General features: G+C 34.7%; 1 protein-coding gene across 6 annotated transcripts in view; it reads right to left on the reverse strand.

Moving 5' to 3' along the window:
* ULK4 (unc-51 like kinase 4) overlaps nucleotides 1-16,197 on the reverse strand; it is a 241,679-nt gene that overhangs the window by 175,975 nt on the left and 49,507 nt on the right. For all 6 annotated transcript variants that reach the window (XM_032182763.1, XM_032182767.1, XM_032182765.1 and 3 more), the window contains exons 20-21: nucleotides 10,656-10,817; nucleotides 3,676-3,858 (exon numbers count right to left, since the gene is read on the reverse strand). In XM_032182763.1, coding sequence (XP_032038654.1) covers nucleotides 3,676-3,858; nucleotides 10,656-10,817 — 345 coding nt within the window. The remainder of the gene's footprint in view (nucleotides 1-3,675; nucleotides 3,859-10,655; nucleotides 10,818-16,197) is intronic.

Genomic DNA, 16,197 nt, shown 5'->3' on the forward strand with positions numbered 1-16,197 from the left:
GCAACTTTTATTTATTTATTTATTTATTATTTTAGCTGGTCTGAGCACTGCAAAACAGCAATAGATTATACAAAGAATATCTGCAGCACATCCTTGCTGACCTACAGAACTCAATACATCAGAAAAGCCCCAAATTGCTGAAATACTAGTACATTAATTATTAATTGTTTCACTGTTGTACTGTTCTTCCCTCCTTTGCAACTGTTTGATGTATCCATGGAGATTCTGAAGGGTAAGGACACTTTTCATTACAACTGAGCACACTCTACTGCAACAAGATCATAATTTTATAACCGATATTCTTGGTAATGCTGCAAAGCCAATTCAAACTAAATCATGAAAAGCAATTAAGTTTTTAATTGGTTGCACAAGGGGAATACAGACCACTATTTCACTACAGAAGAAACTCTGAAATTGCTCTGGCAATTATTTGTTGTATTCTTCTGTATTTTCAGATTTGCTTCCTATGAATTGCAAATACCTCCATAATATTGTAAGTCAAGAGTTAGAAAGATTTTGTTAAAGACGCTTATATCTCATTAATTCATACTGATGTTGGCAATAGTGTCAACATCAGAAGTAGCTACTTGTCTGCACTTAAGGGAAAGACAAGGAATTGAGAGAAAGGTACCTGAAATATGAGAGCAATGTTATAAATGTGTATTTTTCAGTGCCACAATTGGATATGACCAATATAAAAAAAAAAGACTATGGCTAACTGTGCAAAGAAACAATGCAACTGTGACAATGTATTGCTATATTTATTATGGCCATGGTTTTGGTATAGTAAAAAATACAGAGTTCTGAGATTCTTTCTGGTGATATAATAACAATAAAATAAACAAACAAACAAAACAGAAGACGACAATAAAAAATAATTCAAAGTTACAAAATCCTTTTGCAAAGCCCATGTCTGTTAGCTTTCACCATTTATGCCCTGAAGTGTGGTACAGGAGAATCTGAAGTAAGAGACACCCTGATCTTGAGGACTTGTACTGCTGAGTCATGAGGGTATGATTTGCACAAGGAGTAACTGGTACCATCAGTATCCACACCCAGGACCAATGGTTTCTCTGCACGCTTAACATCTCAGTTGGTTTTTAGTCATTCAAAGGTGACTCTTGAGAGTCAGATGAAAGCTATGAAAGACTTTTTTTTTTTTTTTAAATCTGCTGCTATCATTTGTCAAAGATATTTGATTCTGAGTTCTTTTTCCACACTTTATTTTAAAAAAATCATTTCAGATTTTTTTGTTTTCAAGGTTTCAAGATAAGAAACTAAAATATAAAGGCTCTGTGTCAGAGAGGGATGATTCCCACTTCTTAGCTACAGTAATTCTATGAAGATTTATATTAGTATGGGTGACCAAAGAATGGCATTTCTCCTTTTAATTCTTTTGGCTTCTATTTTAGTTTTATTACTATAAACCTAAAATATTTATTTATTATAACTAGTTTTATTCTTGTTCCTGAAGAGAGTAGAAGAAAAAGGTAGGCTTAAGTCTTGTAAGCTAAGGGAGTTTCCAGATAATATACACAAAGCTAAATGACTTCTATATTGAATTTGTATCTTTAAGCACATTTTAATATATTGGTTTGTGGTTTTATTAAAAAGACAGTAATAAGTCTGTCTTTACCTTCTGTATGGCTCTGAGGTCCTTCTACCTCTTAAGCTATAGTACACAATAATTCTACAAAAGATTAAATACTTGGGAGACTGGCACTAGGCATTTGCTTTTCCTTCTTCCCTTCTTTCATTAGGATGGACTTGTGTGTCATGCTCAGAGAATCTTGAAAAGTGCATGGATTATTACATTCAGCTTTTAGCAATAAAACGTTGCTTGTAATGTGATAGTGCCTGGCGGCTCAATTCAGGAGAAGGTTTATATTTTTAGATCCTGTTCAAGAGCAATAGAAATACAGTTTCTGCTTCCAAAATCCTACAACCTGATTTGAGGAAGCAAAATAGCTAGACCCTGTTTGTCAGCATTTTGTAATAGTTTTTAATGTGCAATATTTTTTCAGTTACAGCTTTGGGTACTAATCCAATTTCTGTCATTAGTTTGACATATGCTGTTAGAAGAACACCTATATTATCTATATTTCAATTTTCTAATCTAAAAAATTGCAATACTTGGTCACAAAACATTTATGACTTTTTTTAGTGATTAGGCAGCAATTTTAAAGCCACAGAGTTCCAACTATTACTTCGTATTTTTTCTGTAGCTGGTTGGAGAACTTCAGAGTTGATTATTTTTACATATGTCAAAAATTTGATTCAAGTAGTTAAGAGCCCCCGTATCAGAAAGGCAGTCCTTTTGGCAATGCAATTCTTACATAAACAACAAATTCTTCACAAAAAGCATCATGCTGTAGCCATATGCTTGCTACACATCGCTGTCTTTCTCCAAATGTTTAAGTGAATGTTCTTTGAACAGACTTCCCTGAATATGTCACCAACTTGCACCAACACACATTGTTAGAAACTGTGACGTTACGGGACAATTTGCCACTTGTTGATGCTGTTGTAGTGGTGTCTCTGGAAAGCTTAAGGCCAGATGACACGCATTTACCAAAAGCACACTGACAATTCTGACAAGGAAAGAAATGACTTTTAGGAAGAGAATGACTGACTTCAGGCTGGAAGAAGAGATTGGTGGAAGACAGTAGATTATTTTTTTTCATTTCAACATTATTGCTAAAACAATATTTATAGAAACCAAATGAATATCTCTCAAGTAAAACCTAATGTATTTTTATAGTCAAGATGAATGTCAGGTTACAGCACACTTCACCAGAATGTCTGATAAAAACATGAGCTACAGTTCCTATTTTCTTTGTAATTTTTATTCTCTCCAAGCGGAGACAGATTTCTTTTGTTTGCAACTTGTGCAGAAGTACTGTCAAAAATTACACACTATTTCTCTAAACATGGAATATTTTGGTAAATGAAATGGAAAGCTTTTAATCATCTCTTCCAAAAATTATATTATACATACATCAGAACTAGTAACTTTATTCAGTGATATTAAAATGAAAACCAACAGCTATTTAAATGCTAATTTCCAAATGCAAGACATTTCACATACAAACTAGCCAAAGTCCTTTAAGGATAGCATAAAGTACAACTTTAGATTAATTCAAGACACTCATTTCTCTTTTAAATGTCTAAGAGTGTTCCATCCAAGTAGCTGTCATCATTGTTTTTTTTTTTATTGCTTTTCCTTAGTGCCATTATCAGTTATGGTCATGCTAGAGTTTTCTAAATTGACTGAATTCCAACTGCAGTAGCAATTTATATATCCATTAGTACCAGCTCTTGAGAATCAGAAAACAAGAAAAAACATGCACCTCATTATTTATATTTTCAACAAACAAAAATATAACATCAACATAAATATAATCTATATTACATTAAAAGGTGGTATTTTTCTCTAAGTAGCATTTTCTGGAGGACGTTATTAAGCCTTTAAAATATTTTTTTCAAGTAAGATGTTAAATCTGCATTTCCTACTTTTGAGTAAATTTAGAGATCTGTTCCTAATTTCCAGCTATTCAGATACCTAAGTGATACTGAGTTAAACATTTTGAAAATACAAAAGCATTATCACAGGCATCTTTAACTTTCCATTAGTGAAATTCCATGCCATTGAATATTGTTAATCTGAAACCAAACCTTTTCTTGAATCAGCCTCTGCAGATGAATCCCGCATGACAACATTGCAGAAAACATGGTGAGCATGTACTGCTGAATTTTGCATATTCCAGTTGCCAAGGAATTCAGGACAGCTGTTAATCCCACTTTTTCAATGACGCTCTGGAAAGCACTGGGTGAACACCGAGTAATTCTGCATAAAGCCTGCAAAAGTCAAACAAATACTGCTATTCAATGAAATTTTTATCTCAAAAGAAATAATAGAGAATAAAATAGTAACAACTTTTCCAACAGGTTAGGAATATAAAGAATTCACATAATTTTAATCATAAGATAAACATTCGGGAAAAAGGCTACTTTTTTTCCTCTCTCTCTCTCTTTTTTTTTTTTTTTTTTTTTTTTTAAGACCTGGAATTCTTCTAAATGTATTGCTACACACCCCACGCAGCTGAAACTGAACTCTTTTCAACAACATCAAGCAGAGTCATATTACTCTCTCTCTCCAGAGGATGATGTGTTGTCATAGTCCACGTCTGGGACTTCAATCAGTAGAGAATGTAGACAGTATCAGATAAGCCTGTGCCAGAAAGAAGCACATATAGTAGAAAATACTAAGATGGCTCACACCACACAAACACCCCATGAGGGTGCGCATCTTTCTTCTCTCTCTTTTCTGGTGAACACTCTCCACTCCTGTGGTGGACATAACCTGATATGTAAGAGCCTGTTATCTGAAGTTCATCCAAAAACAGGTTTCAGTTTGCCTCAGCCTACTTTAGCTCTAGATATTTGTTAAGAGGCGCTGTTTAGTATTGCTAACATACAAACTCTTCTCCAAATGGCAGATTCACAAATGTCAGTGAGGAAAACAGTTCTAACAGAAAACACAGATACTGACTGTGCTCTAGAGAAGCAAGCACAAACTGTTCAGTGTACACTAACTTAGCTGTTTCATAACAAACATTATCAAATGACCTCCAGGGTGGATTAGTCTCCAAATCAACATAGCTTTTCCTTTGGAAATTCAACCTTCAAGACACTGTAACTGCTTTTGCAGTCTCCAGATAAAGAAAATATGACTCTTCAAGAATTTAAAATAGCATTTCATTTTTTTTGGCTTGAGAGTAGCCTTAGGATAGGAAAAAGGATTAATTATTTGATTCACATTAAAATCTGAATTGGTTTTAGGAAACTCTGAAGGTAACTTTATTCTGTCAAAAGTACTCAAAATTACCAATACTTTCTTCTCTCCTGACCAGCTATATTTAGAAACTGCTTACTCAGCATGCATTCAGCAGTGAGCTCTCATTTAAGAGGAGGGGAAAAAAGGAATAAAAAAGATATTAAGCCAAGAACGTATGTTTTTAAACAGACATTTTATTGATGCCGCTTATCTTTCCTATTCTTCCTTGTCCTTTTTGGTCCTGGAACACTACCGATTGCAGCTTTTCCTCTCTCCCCCCCCCCTCCACTTTTTTTTTTTTTTTTTACTTCTTTCTTAAACCATAGGCAGTCAATTTCAGTTTCTTACTACAGCATGGTCTATTTCCCCAGGGATACAATCCAGCTCTTCATCTCTAGTCTGAGTTCTCAAAATGAGCATGCACAAGGTATGAACATTTACAAAATGTATCCTCGAGGGTCGTATTACCAGTGAATTGTTGGGACCTGGGGAGAGACTGTGCCAAAGCATCAGGAGCGATGTTGGTGAGCTAACATGGCAAATGTGGAGTTGCCAATGCCTTGGCTCCTTACTATGGACCTACTCAAAATAGGGTGACCATGGCCACAAGGCCATCAAGATCACCTGCAAGCAAACCTCACAGGAGAGATATGACTATCTCCTGGGACTGTTTTAGAGAAAGCAGAAAAGCTCCAGCTGACCAATGGGGGCGAAGCTTTAAACTCCCATTGGCTAGTATGTCACTGAGAGCTATGTTGAATGAGTGAAATCAACACTTCATCCAAAAAGCAGAAGAGAGCTCAGTGGGGCTTAGAAGACATTCTCCTAAAAATCACTTAAGTAGATCTGCATCTGGAGAAAACAAATGAAGAAAGGCGAAAAGGCAGTAGAGCAAGGATCAGGAAATGATTAGAACAGGTAAGAGAAGACTTCACGCCATCCTCCTCTCTCAGCAGCAGTCTTTGAACAAGAAATGATCACGGTGAGAGAAAGGGGTTGGCAGAGCCTCTCCTAGAATGAACTTCTGTCCTTGCTCTCTGCATAGCCTTAAGGCTACAGCTTTTCTCCCAGCAGCTCCAACCCTAATGCCATCTGTGCCTCATCCATTGCCTCCTGGTCTTGCATATTTACCACATTGGTAACTTTCAGAGACTACCCAAGTCTCTGAAAGAAACTATTCAGCATCAATTATTTAAGGAAAAACAAGAAACAAAACAACAGTGTTGAGCTCTCCCAATTTTTTTTTTCCATTTAAGTGGCTTATATTTCAAGTAGTTACTTCTTCCCCAGCAGAAGAAGCTATTTCTTTAAAATTAAATAAATTATTTTTTAAAAAAATGAGGATATAACTTCCAATATACGAGAAAGAAAATATTCTTCTTGCTGCTAAGCTTGTCAAAATGTCACTTTGGCATCTTATCGAATTATTTCTTCTCCAAGTCAAGCAAACAATAAAAGATACAATTTTCCTACAGGCAAAATCTGTAATATTTACCTGAGACAGGCTGGACTCCAAAGTGAGCAAAAATAGTGAGACATAATCCCCATTTGCCACCTCTGACAGGTAGGACAACGAAAAGTGTCATTTCTTGACTCCAGAGACTAAAGACTTAAAATTTTCTAGATATATCTTTTTTACTGTTTGAAACAATCGTAAGTAAAACTCCTTAGTGCCCCACTGCTGATACACTTTGCAGACAGCCTGCTAGCTCTAGGTAAAGATACGGCACATGTATTTTTAACAGAGATGTATTTTTATATGTGGATATTCATGTCAGTCAAGAATATTCTTCAGGATACATTTAAACAAGGCAGGAATGATTGCATAATAAAACATAATATAATACTGTTGATTTTAATTTACATGGTCATGCAGAATAAAAAATGCCTACATAACTATGGCAACAGCATGTTACAATGATATTTAAAGAACATAGAAACTGTATAGTACAATATAACCTGAGAATACATTCGTATGCTATGTAAAAAAAATAGTTTGTTACTTAAATCTCCATAAACTTCAGCTGTAAAAAGATCTACGTGTGATAGATTTCAATATCGAGTGGTTATCTGAGTATTTACTAAAGTTAATATTAAATGCCCAAACATTCCAGCAGTATTAATACATAACCATGATTTATATCAGGTCTTTATTAATAAATCCAATAAATCCAAGTTCACCCTCTTGTTCCTTTGGTGTTTTGCTACAAAGAAGCAAAAGGATTAGAGGACCATCTTAATATGTTTTAATTTAGGAACCCACTGGTCCAACTCACTTCATATGCAATACAAAATTATTATACCTCAGACTTTCAATAAAGGGCACAATCCCCAGAAGAGCAATGGGAAAACCTAGGAACAACTTCAGACAAAAAGCGCACTTGGGTGAAATGATCTGTGTGGAAGAAGTCAGAATCTGCTACATAAACAGCCATAATTTCCATCAAGACAAGAAAAACAAGAAATTGAGAAGTTGGACCACTGATGTAGAAGACGGAATGTCTCATTCTCTTTTAGTCCCTCTCCTGCTGCTTTCATTCAAATCTCCCCAATATGTTTACCTGAAGCTAGCCCCTACCTCTAGCAAGACTGCAGCCTCAGTAACTACCCAAGGGAAAGGGATGATTCTGCAGTGAGCCTGCTGCCTTCAGAGGAAAAAAATGTGTTGGAAACAGGTGGTGGGTTTTGTTTGTTTGTTTTTCCTTATATACTCCTTATGTACATTTATACTGCCGATTTGCACGTATTCAAGCACAAGATGTTGAGGAAATTTTTGCATCAGCAGAATTCAGTGTGCAGACACCACTTGGTAATCACTTTAAACTGCTGCTCTGGACACTGAAGCATGCACTGCTAAAAAAAAATGGGCTTGACAGACAAAAATTAATAGAAAGGACATCTATCAAATCATCTGAGTTAATTGAGAGAATCCTGGTAACTGCAGCTATCATGACCTCTTAAAAACCACAGCTTGGTACTAACATATGTCACATATAAGAGGGATTGCAGAGTAGTTCCTGAGGACAAGTAAACTTTGACAACTGTCTTTGAATTTGGATGAAAAGTAAAAAGTTAAAAAATAAAAATAAAAAATCAAGGGGTAAGAGCTTGGCAAAAATGAGACAATCGTTGCAAGGCTAATGAGAGCCAACCCAGGAATGCCAGATGACTCAATTCTGAAGTACAATTTAAATATGGTAACATATGATACATGTCACTGCATTTAACATACCTGCTTGAAAAAGGAGCCCATCCAGATCACTTTACTCTATCACAGCTGCAGTGTTGAGGTGAAGGAACTGAGTAGAGCAACCCAAAACCTCTGATACTTTCAACCTCCTCACTTGGAATAGACCACAGGAATGCCAGCACTGATGGACTGAACTGAGCAGTTAAAATAGCCTCTCTGACTAGCAAATAGTAGTAGCTATTGATGGATACACAAAAAAAGAAAGCGGGGAGGGGGGAAATCATCTAGGCTACAATACACAGTTCAGGTTTTAGCTTCCTCTTAAACGTTTTTCCCACTTTCCATATAAAATGTGTGAGGCTCTTGACATCAGACATCAGATGTTACACAATAAATAGCAACTCCATTAGTGCTCAAGACAGGCTAGCTACCCATGGCATACATACTCTGGCAAAGAAAACATCTATCCATGGTTCACTTCAATCTTACAGTCTTGGGAGGATGGTATGTAGGGGATCTCAAAGAGGCTGAGGATAGACAGGGACAAACAACAACCCTCCCTTCTCACAGTGACCACAAACTTCACCTGAGGGCAAATAATATGGCAGTAATGACACTGATTTCTGAGCTGACAGCTACAAAACACTCTAATGGGTCTTCACTGATGAGAAGAGTCTTCTGAGAAACAGAAGTAACTCCTGCATCTTTCTGAGCAGACAAGAGCTCTTGCCTTCCTCAAATGCAGTATATCATACAAGAAGAAACTGACTTTTCAATGGGGGGGTAAAGAAAGTCCACTGACATTTCCTTTAATGATTTTGCTTCATCAGTGGCTGAATGTAGTTCTCTGAAATACACTGCTCCCTGTAGCACACAAAATAGGTAGAACTGTTCAACTAGCCCCTAACAGAGGAGTCTAGTGTAGAAATCAAGGGACTGGTAATTTCTGTAGCAAAATTTTTTATGTGGATAGCAGAGAATCAGAAGGTAAAATTCAAGGAGAAGCTGAATGAGAGAAAAAGAGCTATGATTTAGTAGCAAGAAAATAACAACGGCCCAGTCTAATGACTGACAAGAACCGAAAGCACAAGACAGAAAGCATCCCTTATGGCAAAGTAGTGCTACAAGAACAGATTAGGAAGACTTATTTAAATACTTAATAAGTAAAGGAAATCATAACTCTAATCTCCAGTCTTTCCTCATATATACAGTCATAACGCATGCATAAAATTCACACGTCAAATGGTTAAAGTCTCAAAAAAGAACCTTTCTGTAAAATCAGCTTAAAAGACAGACTCACAAGCAGGTTTAAGATACAAATGTTCCATATAGATGTTACACATGTATTTCACATTTTTAAAGACTGATAATCCTCTACCCATAATAGTCTTAAGACCAAGCTTTTACAAAAATTCAGATGTCCCAGAACAAAGGCCTCTGTAACATGTATTTTACTAAATAAAATGTACTGTTCTAAAAGGACAACACATTTTCCCAGTGTTTGAGCAGTTTATTTTCCATGTAAGTATTTGCCAAAAACACATGTTGAGGTTCAGTATCTAATACATACACATATATTACCTAATTTTTATTTTTTTTCTACCATTTATTTCACCAGCCACAGTTAAAAGATGCTTTTAATTCTCTCTCACTTACCTTAGTGCTAGATGTATCAAAGTGCATGCTAGTGAAGCAGCAACTTTACCATTTTCCATCAGGGAAGCCCAAATCAATTCATTAGTGAGCCTAAGCGCAACTCAGGAAATCAGCATCCAGTTATCACATTTCATTTAAAATAAGTCAATTTACTGTTCAGCCCTGAAAGATTACCTGTATTGGTGGCCAAGGCTTTTGTTCAATAAACAAGACATATGGTTAAACTTACAGCCCTTCTAAATACTGTCTACCTCACAAATCTTTTTATTCCAACCTTCTAATCACGTGTCATAGCTCTTTGTTTGTCTTACAATCATCCTATATTAACTTATAAATTCTTCAGGGCAAAGACTAGCTTCAACAACTGTTCAGAAAGTAACAAGATGATTTCAAATGTCTTCAGTTAAAATATATCATTAAAAACAAATTTCAATGAAAGGATTTTACTGATTCCTTGAAAAATTAAACTTCTCAAACACAAGTCATGATTACCAGCAAAAGAAAACATATGCTCAAGAAAATGATTAATTACAAGAACTTTCAATACATTTGTTTTCAACATGGGTGGATGTATTAGGTTTCAATTACAGGGTATCTCAGGGAATGTAGAAAAACATGATCAAGGGCAAGATCTTCATAATATATTACCACAAAGAGGAATACGAATTTGAATCAAAATGCTGCAAGGTGACTAACAGATAAATCTCCCTGAACCATCTTTTAGCCCTTTTAGGCAGTTTACATTGTCCTATTCTTATATCAAGTAAGAGTAAGAAAAACATAATCAAACTGGACTGCAATATGTGTACTTTCCAGTTGTTTGTAAGTACATTTCAATATAATATGAAATGCACACACAGAAAACATGCTCAAAACAAAACAAATCAACAACAAAAAAACACCCGTTTCAATACAAAAATTTTTCAAAGTAAAACACCAAACATTTCTATATAATGAAAGGACATTTCTTACCGAAATAGCAGTTATCTTCAAAGAATCTACTGTAGAATGTGTGAAAAGGTACCATAAGACAGGTCCAATTTCTCCTGTAATAAATCCTTGTGCATAGCAAGAGAGAGTAGTGCAAACATTTTCAATGATCTTTGCTGCCAAATGGTTCACTACTCGGTCTTCCTATAGGAATAAGGGGAAAGAAAAGACTTACATATAAATATTTGTAACGTCTCTGATTTGTTTTTAGGCCATGTTTTATTTAGTGTGTATTTTCTCAGTGTGATTTCTTACTATTATTTGATATTTGGCAAAGTTATTTCATAAGAAACCTCTACTTGTGACAAGAACATGTTTACAAATTGTACACCCCCCACTTTCTCTCCTACTGTAAAGACAACATTTAATACAAGTACAATTTAATACAAAATCTTTCTGCTTCAAATGATCACCCCAAATTAAATGTAGCCACTAAAAAAATGAAAAGCCTTTGTTACATTAGAGGTGTTTCATGATCAGTGCTTTATGAATGAATGTGTGTTTGTACTAAAACTCATCATTTCAATAGTCTCTGAATAGCATGATTTTGAGACATACAGTTACATTAGGAAAAATCTAATTAAATAAACTCTCTTTATTTAAAATAACCACAAATTTTCTGGGATAAAGAAAAAGCCTTCTTACAAGTCAGGTTATTCCAAAATGCCCTTTTCTTCAGATTCTGAAAGAGGCAATGCTGACCATTATTTAAGATAAATTATTGGGTCCCATTTACTAGAGTAATTCCTAAACTTCCCTAAGAGATTCTCAATCCTTCAAGCTATTTTTAGGACTAATCAAATCATTTTATTTGCAAAATCATTTTGGGAAGACACTAAGTGATTCTGTAATAAAAAATAAAGTTATTTAGTTATTTATGCATTCACAAACAGTATACAAATGTAGCTTACATATCTACATAATACTATACACACTATGTTTCTCTAACACACAATGTTTCTCTATTGAATAAAAAATGTGTTAGAGTAAGGACAAGACATCAACGTATCACAGACATCACATGGCAGTCATTTTTCCTCAACATTACTGTTACTGACCCAAGTGGAAGTATAGTACAGATCACTTCAAAGCAATCTTTACTTTTTTTTCTTGACTCTGCTTTCACTTAACTTTTACCTTAACAAAACTAGAAGATTCATTCCTAGTGTATTTTGGCTGTCCATTGCCTCATCTTATTTCCATCTTTAATTGTGAATAAGTGAAGTCTTTCAACAATGTCTTAAATAGCACTCATGAGTTCAGCAAGAGTGAATTTTAATATGAGGACAACCAATTTAATTTGTCAAGTCTACCTCAGAGTCCAGCTTCACAAATAATTCATCATAACATCTAATGGAGTTCTTTCTTATACTAATCTCCACATTATCCTACTACTACCCTTTGGATTTTTGACATTTATCTTCACAATCAGACCAACCAACAACTGTGAGCAATGATAATGAAGCCTTTCAGAAAGTGGTACAAAAGCCTTCCAGAAGTGGAGAACATCCACTTTATTAAAAATATATTCGATACCTATTCCTCCTCCTACAGAAATACTTATTCTAAAATATAGACACTGATGTAGGAATGTTTGGAAACTCTGGTATAGTGCTGTTAAAATTTTTTTATTGTTCATTTTAAATCTAATCCTTCATGTTCTTCTAAAGAACTATAGCTCTACTCAAAATACGTAAGAGAAATATCAGAACCAATTCCCATCTAAACCAATTATGCTCTACTATAAAACTCTGACTCCTACTTACTTCTGATTTACAGCCATGAAAGCAAAGGGGGTTTAGATTTCTCTGGTTTTACATAGTTTTTATTACTGCAACATACTGAATCATCTTAGTCTATTGAATACCTAAATACCTGTACTTATTCACCAAAACTAAGCTTCTGAGAACTTTTATATATATATATAATGTTCATTTTTTATCTTTTTCTGTGTATTAAACTTCTGAATTTCAGTCTTTTTTTCTTTCTTTCTTACAGGTAAGGTAAAAACAAAAACAAAAACCACCAATTTATCATATTAATTATATGCATTTGAAATACATAATTGAAAAGTTAACAGTCAAGTTCAATCTCTCTTACAAAGCAAGTGATCACTAGGAACACTGACTGAGGCTCCACTGCTACTTTGAACAGGCAGCAACAATTAATAAATGCAGTACATAGTCCTAATTCATTGACTAGAAAAAGGTTATATATGATCACAATGCTCTAAAAACTCAGTGAGGCTGTCATGATAATTCCATTTGTTGCCACATGAGATTGTCCATCTTCACTCTCTTGAGATCTATTCCTGAGCACTGCCTAAATAATTAAGACTTCCACCATTTTCTGCTTAATTAGCTCTCTAGAAGGAAAGCCTGACCTAAACTAATATTTGACCTCTTAACTAAAGGAGGCAGCCTGTCAAGTTATCTGGACATAAGATATGCTAGTGCGTAAAAAAAAAATATAAAAAATTTAAAAAATCTTCAAAATACAAGTAAAGACATTGTATGTAACTATTACTTTTCACTATATCATGAACTGCATCAAACCTAAATCCATGAATAGAACCATATCAAAAAGAAGCACTATACTTTCACTCATTTTAGATTTCAACTAGTTTTATAAATTGCACTTAAAGATAGAGCTTCTAATTTTCAGCCATGTTGAACATTTGTAGATGTGTCTGTTTTCAGTTGGTCACGGATGTTCAGTCAAAAGGACCCTCTATGTATAAAAGCAAAATACGAGAACAGTAAACAGATGTAAACTGCTAAAAGAAAATTTCTTTTCTATTTTCTAAGCCTTTCTATTCCAATTGTGACACAAAAATAAACAAATCAAAGTTATCAAGGGATCTACCTTCATTTTTTTAAATGACGTGGATATATAGATTTTTGATTGTGAAAAAGCTAACACTGCACTAGTAGTCTGGGAGGTCCTACATTAAACAACACTACTACATAAAAATATCTTAACTTCATTTAAAACTGAAGTTAAAAAAAAATATTAGTTTTTGCATCTTGTACTATGTATAGATACATGCATTTTAGTAAAAATGTAATGCTGATAAAAAAAAGTTGGAAAAGCTGACTGAAAAATTCAGGAAGTAACAATGCATTCCATCAATATTCTAAATCAACTTCCATATAGTTCTTCTTTTCATCTAAGACTACATACAGACTAAAAAGAAATTATAAACATAATTTAATAAAGCAAAGCTGTAGCATCCTAAGCATTCACAACTTTAAGAATTAAATCTTAATTTGGCAACAATTTGCAATAAAAAGCCTCCACAAAGAAGGAACGTGTAGAAATAACATTTTAAGTATCTTTTGTGGAAAAAATAAAAAACATTCTGTCAGTAAACTAGAGAACTGATACCTAAAGAAGAAACAGAAGTGATAATATGTTTGATTTAGACTGCTACTATTACATTATAGGCAATTCTGTCAGTAAAGTAGAAAACTGATACATAAAGAAGAAATAAAAGTGAGAATATATATGATTCAGACTATCACTTTTATACTATGATTTATCCTATACTTTCTGAGAAAGTAGACTATAATGCTATTCTTGTCATCCAAATTCTCCTTTCTCCTCCAAATTCACCGTAAAGGAACCGCTCCGTCTAGCAGATGATTATAAATCATTTATACAGTTGCCTTATATTTATTATTGCCTTATATTACATATTGGAAGATACTTTTTAAAGTTACCTTTTATTATTAAAAGTTCCTATCAGTTCAGAACCAAAAATCTTTCATTTATATCTTACTCCCTCATAAAGGAAGAGGTCCACATAAAAGAGAGAAAGGTCCACCATTATAACTTATTGATACAATCTAATTTATTAAAAATCCTGCTTACACAGTACCTTGAAAAACACATTAAGAGAAAGAAAACCTTTGTAACCTCATTCACTATTTCTGGTTCAAGTAGTTTCTCCACAGTCTTTCTTAAAATGAGAGGGTTATGTACTTTCTAAAAGACAGTAAATTAGCTATAGCTGTATTCATTAATTTATCCAGACAGTTGTATTGCCTGTATCATGGTGTTTTTTTGTTTGTTTGTTTGCTTTGTTTTGTTTTCCAGGTTCTACAAAGCAATTACTAAAACTGTTTATAACTGTATCCTGTATTTACGTGCCATTTTTCAGCAGAAAGGAGCAGACACCAAGCTCCTGAAAACTGTTTCAATAGTTCTTTGCTGCTTTCACACGGGTTTAAAAGGAGTCCTACACGCAGTCTCTGACTCCACTGTCCAGCATGATAGTCTCAGGGAAGGATGAGGCCACAGCAACATAATCCAAGCCAAAGTGAGACAAGTTAAAAACGACATGAAAAAGCAGTCTGGATCTGGGAAGAACTATCAGTTCCATGGGCGCTATCAAAAAAAATGCTTAAGAAGATCTGAGGGGAGAGAGAATCAAACATACGGGAGAAAACACGTGGAAGCAGACACAAGAGGATTGACTGGAACGTAAGCGTGAAGAGGGGCAAAAGCAAAGCTGAGATCTCACTGAGTTAAAAGTAGGTTGAACATTCAATGTGATAGAAAAAAGCAAAAAATATAAGTAGAGTCAATGAGGAGATTTAAATAAGAAATGGGATAATATATTTATGGTGAAGGAGACACGGGTAACTTTAGCAAAGGAATCATTAGGGTTGGAAAACACCCTCAAGATCATCTGGTCCAAACATCACCCTATCACCAATGTCATCCACTAAACCATGTCCCTGAGTACCACATCCAACCTTTCCTCAAACACCCCCAGGGATGGGGACTCCACCACTTCCCTGGGCAACCTGTTCCAATGCCTGACCACTCTTTCTGAGAATAAATGTCTCCTCATTTCCAAACTAAACCTCCTCTGTTGCAACTTGAGGCCATTCCCTCTAGTCCTATCACTAATTACCTGTGAGAGGCCGACCCCCAGCTCCCCACACCTTCCCTTCAGGTAGTTGGAGAGAGCAATAAACTAAGTAAAATGGATGGAAGGAAAAAGGTAGCCATGTTAGCATTACATACATAATATTAAATTAGAATATCCTTCATGTTTCACGACTCTCTGACACAGGAATGCCCACTGACCACAGAGGTAAACTTTAACAAGGCAAACAAGGACAAGAGCCCTGAAAAATCTTTGAAGTCTATTTTGAGAATATGTACATTAAATAATCTTAATTGCTGCAGGAACTAACACCTGCAGCTGTATAAATCATGACCCTGCTATTTTAGAAACTGCACACAAATAGTTGAAAGATTTAGTTGAAATAGTTGAAACTTTAGACACAGATACTTGGAAGAGAAATATTGTGTTGTTATTGGAAATAGTTGTTGGAAAATATTAGTAAATAAATACTGAAATATTTATTACACGGGTTTTGAGAAACTGCAGCATTATACCAAGTATAAACATGTCTGATTGGGCTCATTGACATATTTAGGAGTACACCAATTTCCTCATTTTGACACACCACTGAACACACTTGTTATTTGCCTGAACTCAAAATCAAAT

This window comes from Aythya fuligula, chromosome 2 (assembly GCF_009819795.1).
Source record: "Aythya fuligula isolate bAytFul2 chromosome 2, bAytFul2.pri, whole genome shotgun sequence".
Classification (NCBI taxonomy): Eukaryota; Metazoa; Chordata; class Aves; order Anseriformes; family Anatidae; genus Aythya; species Aythya fuligula.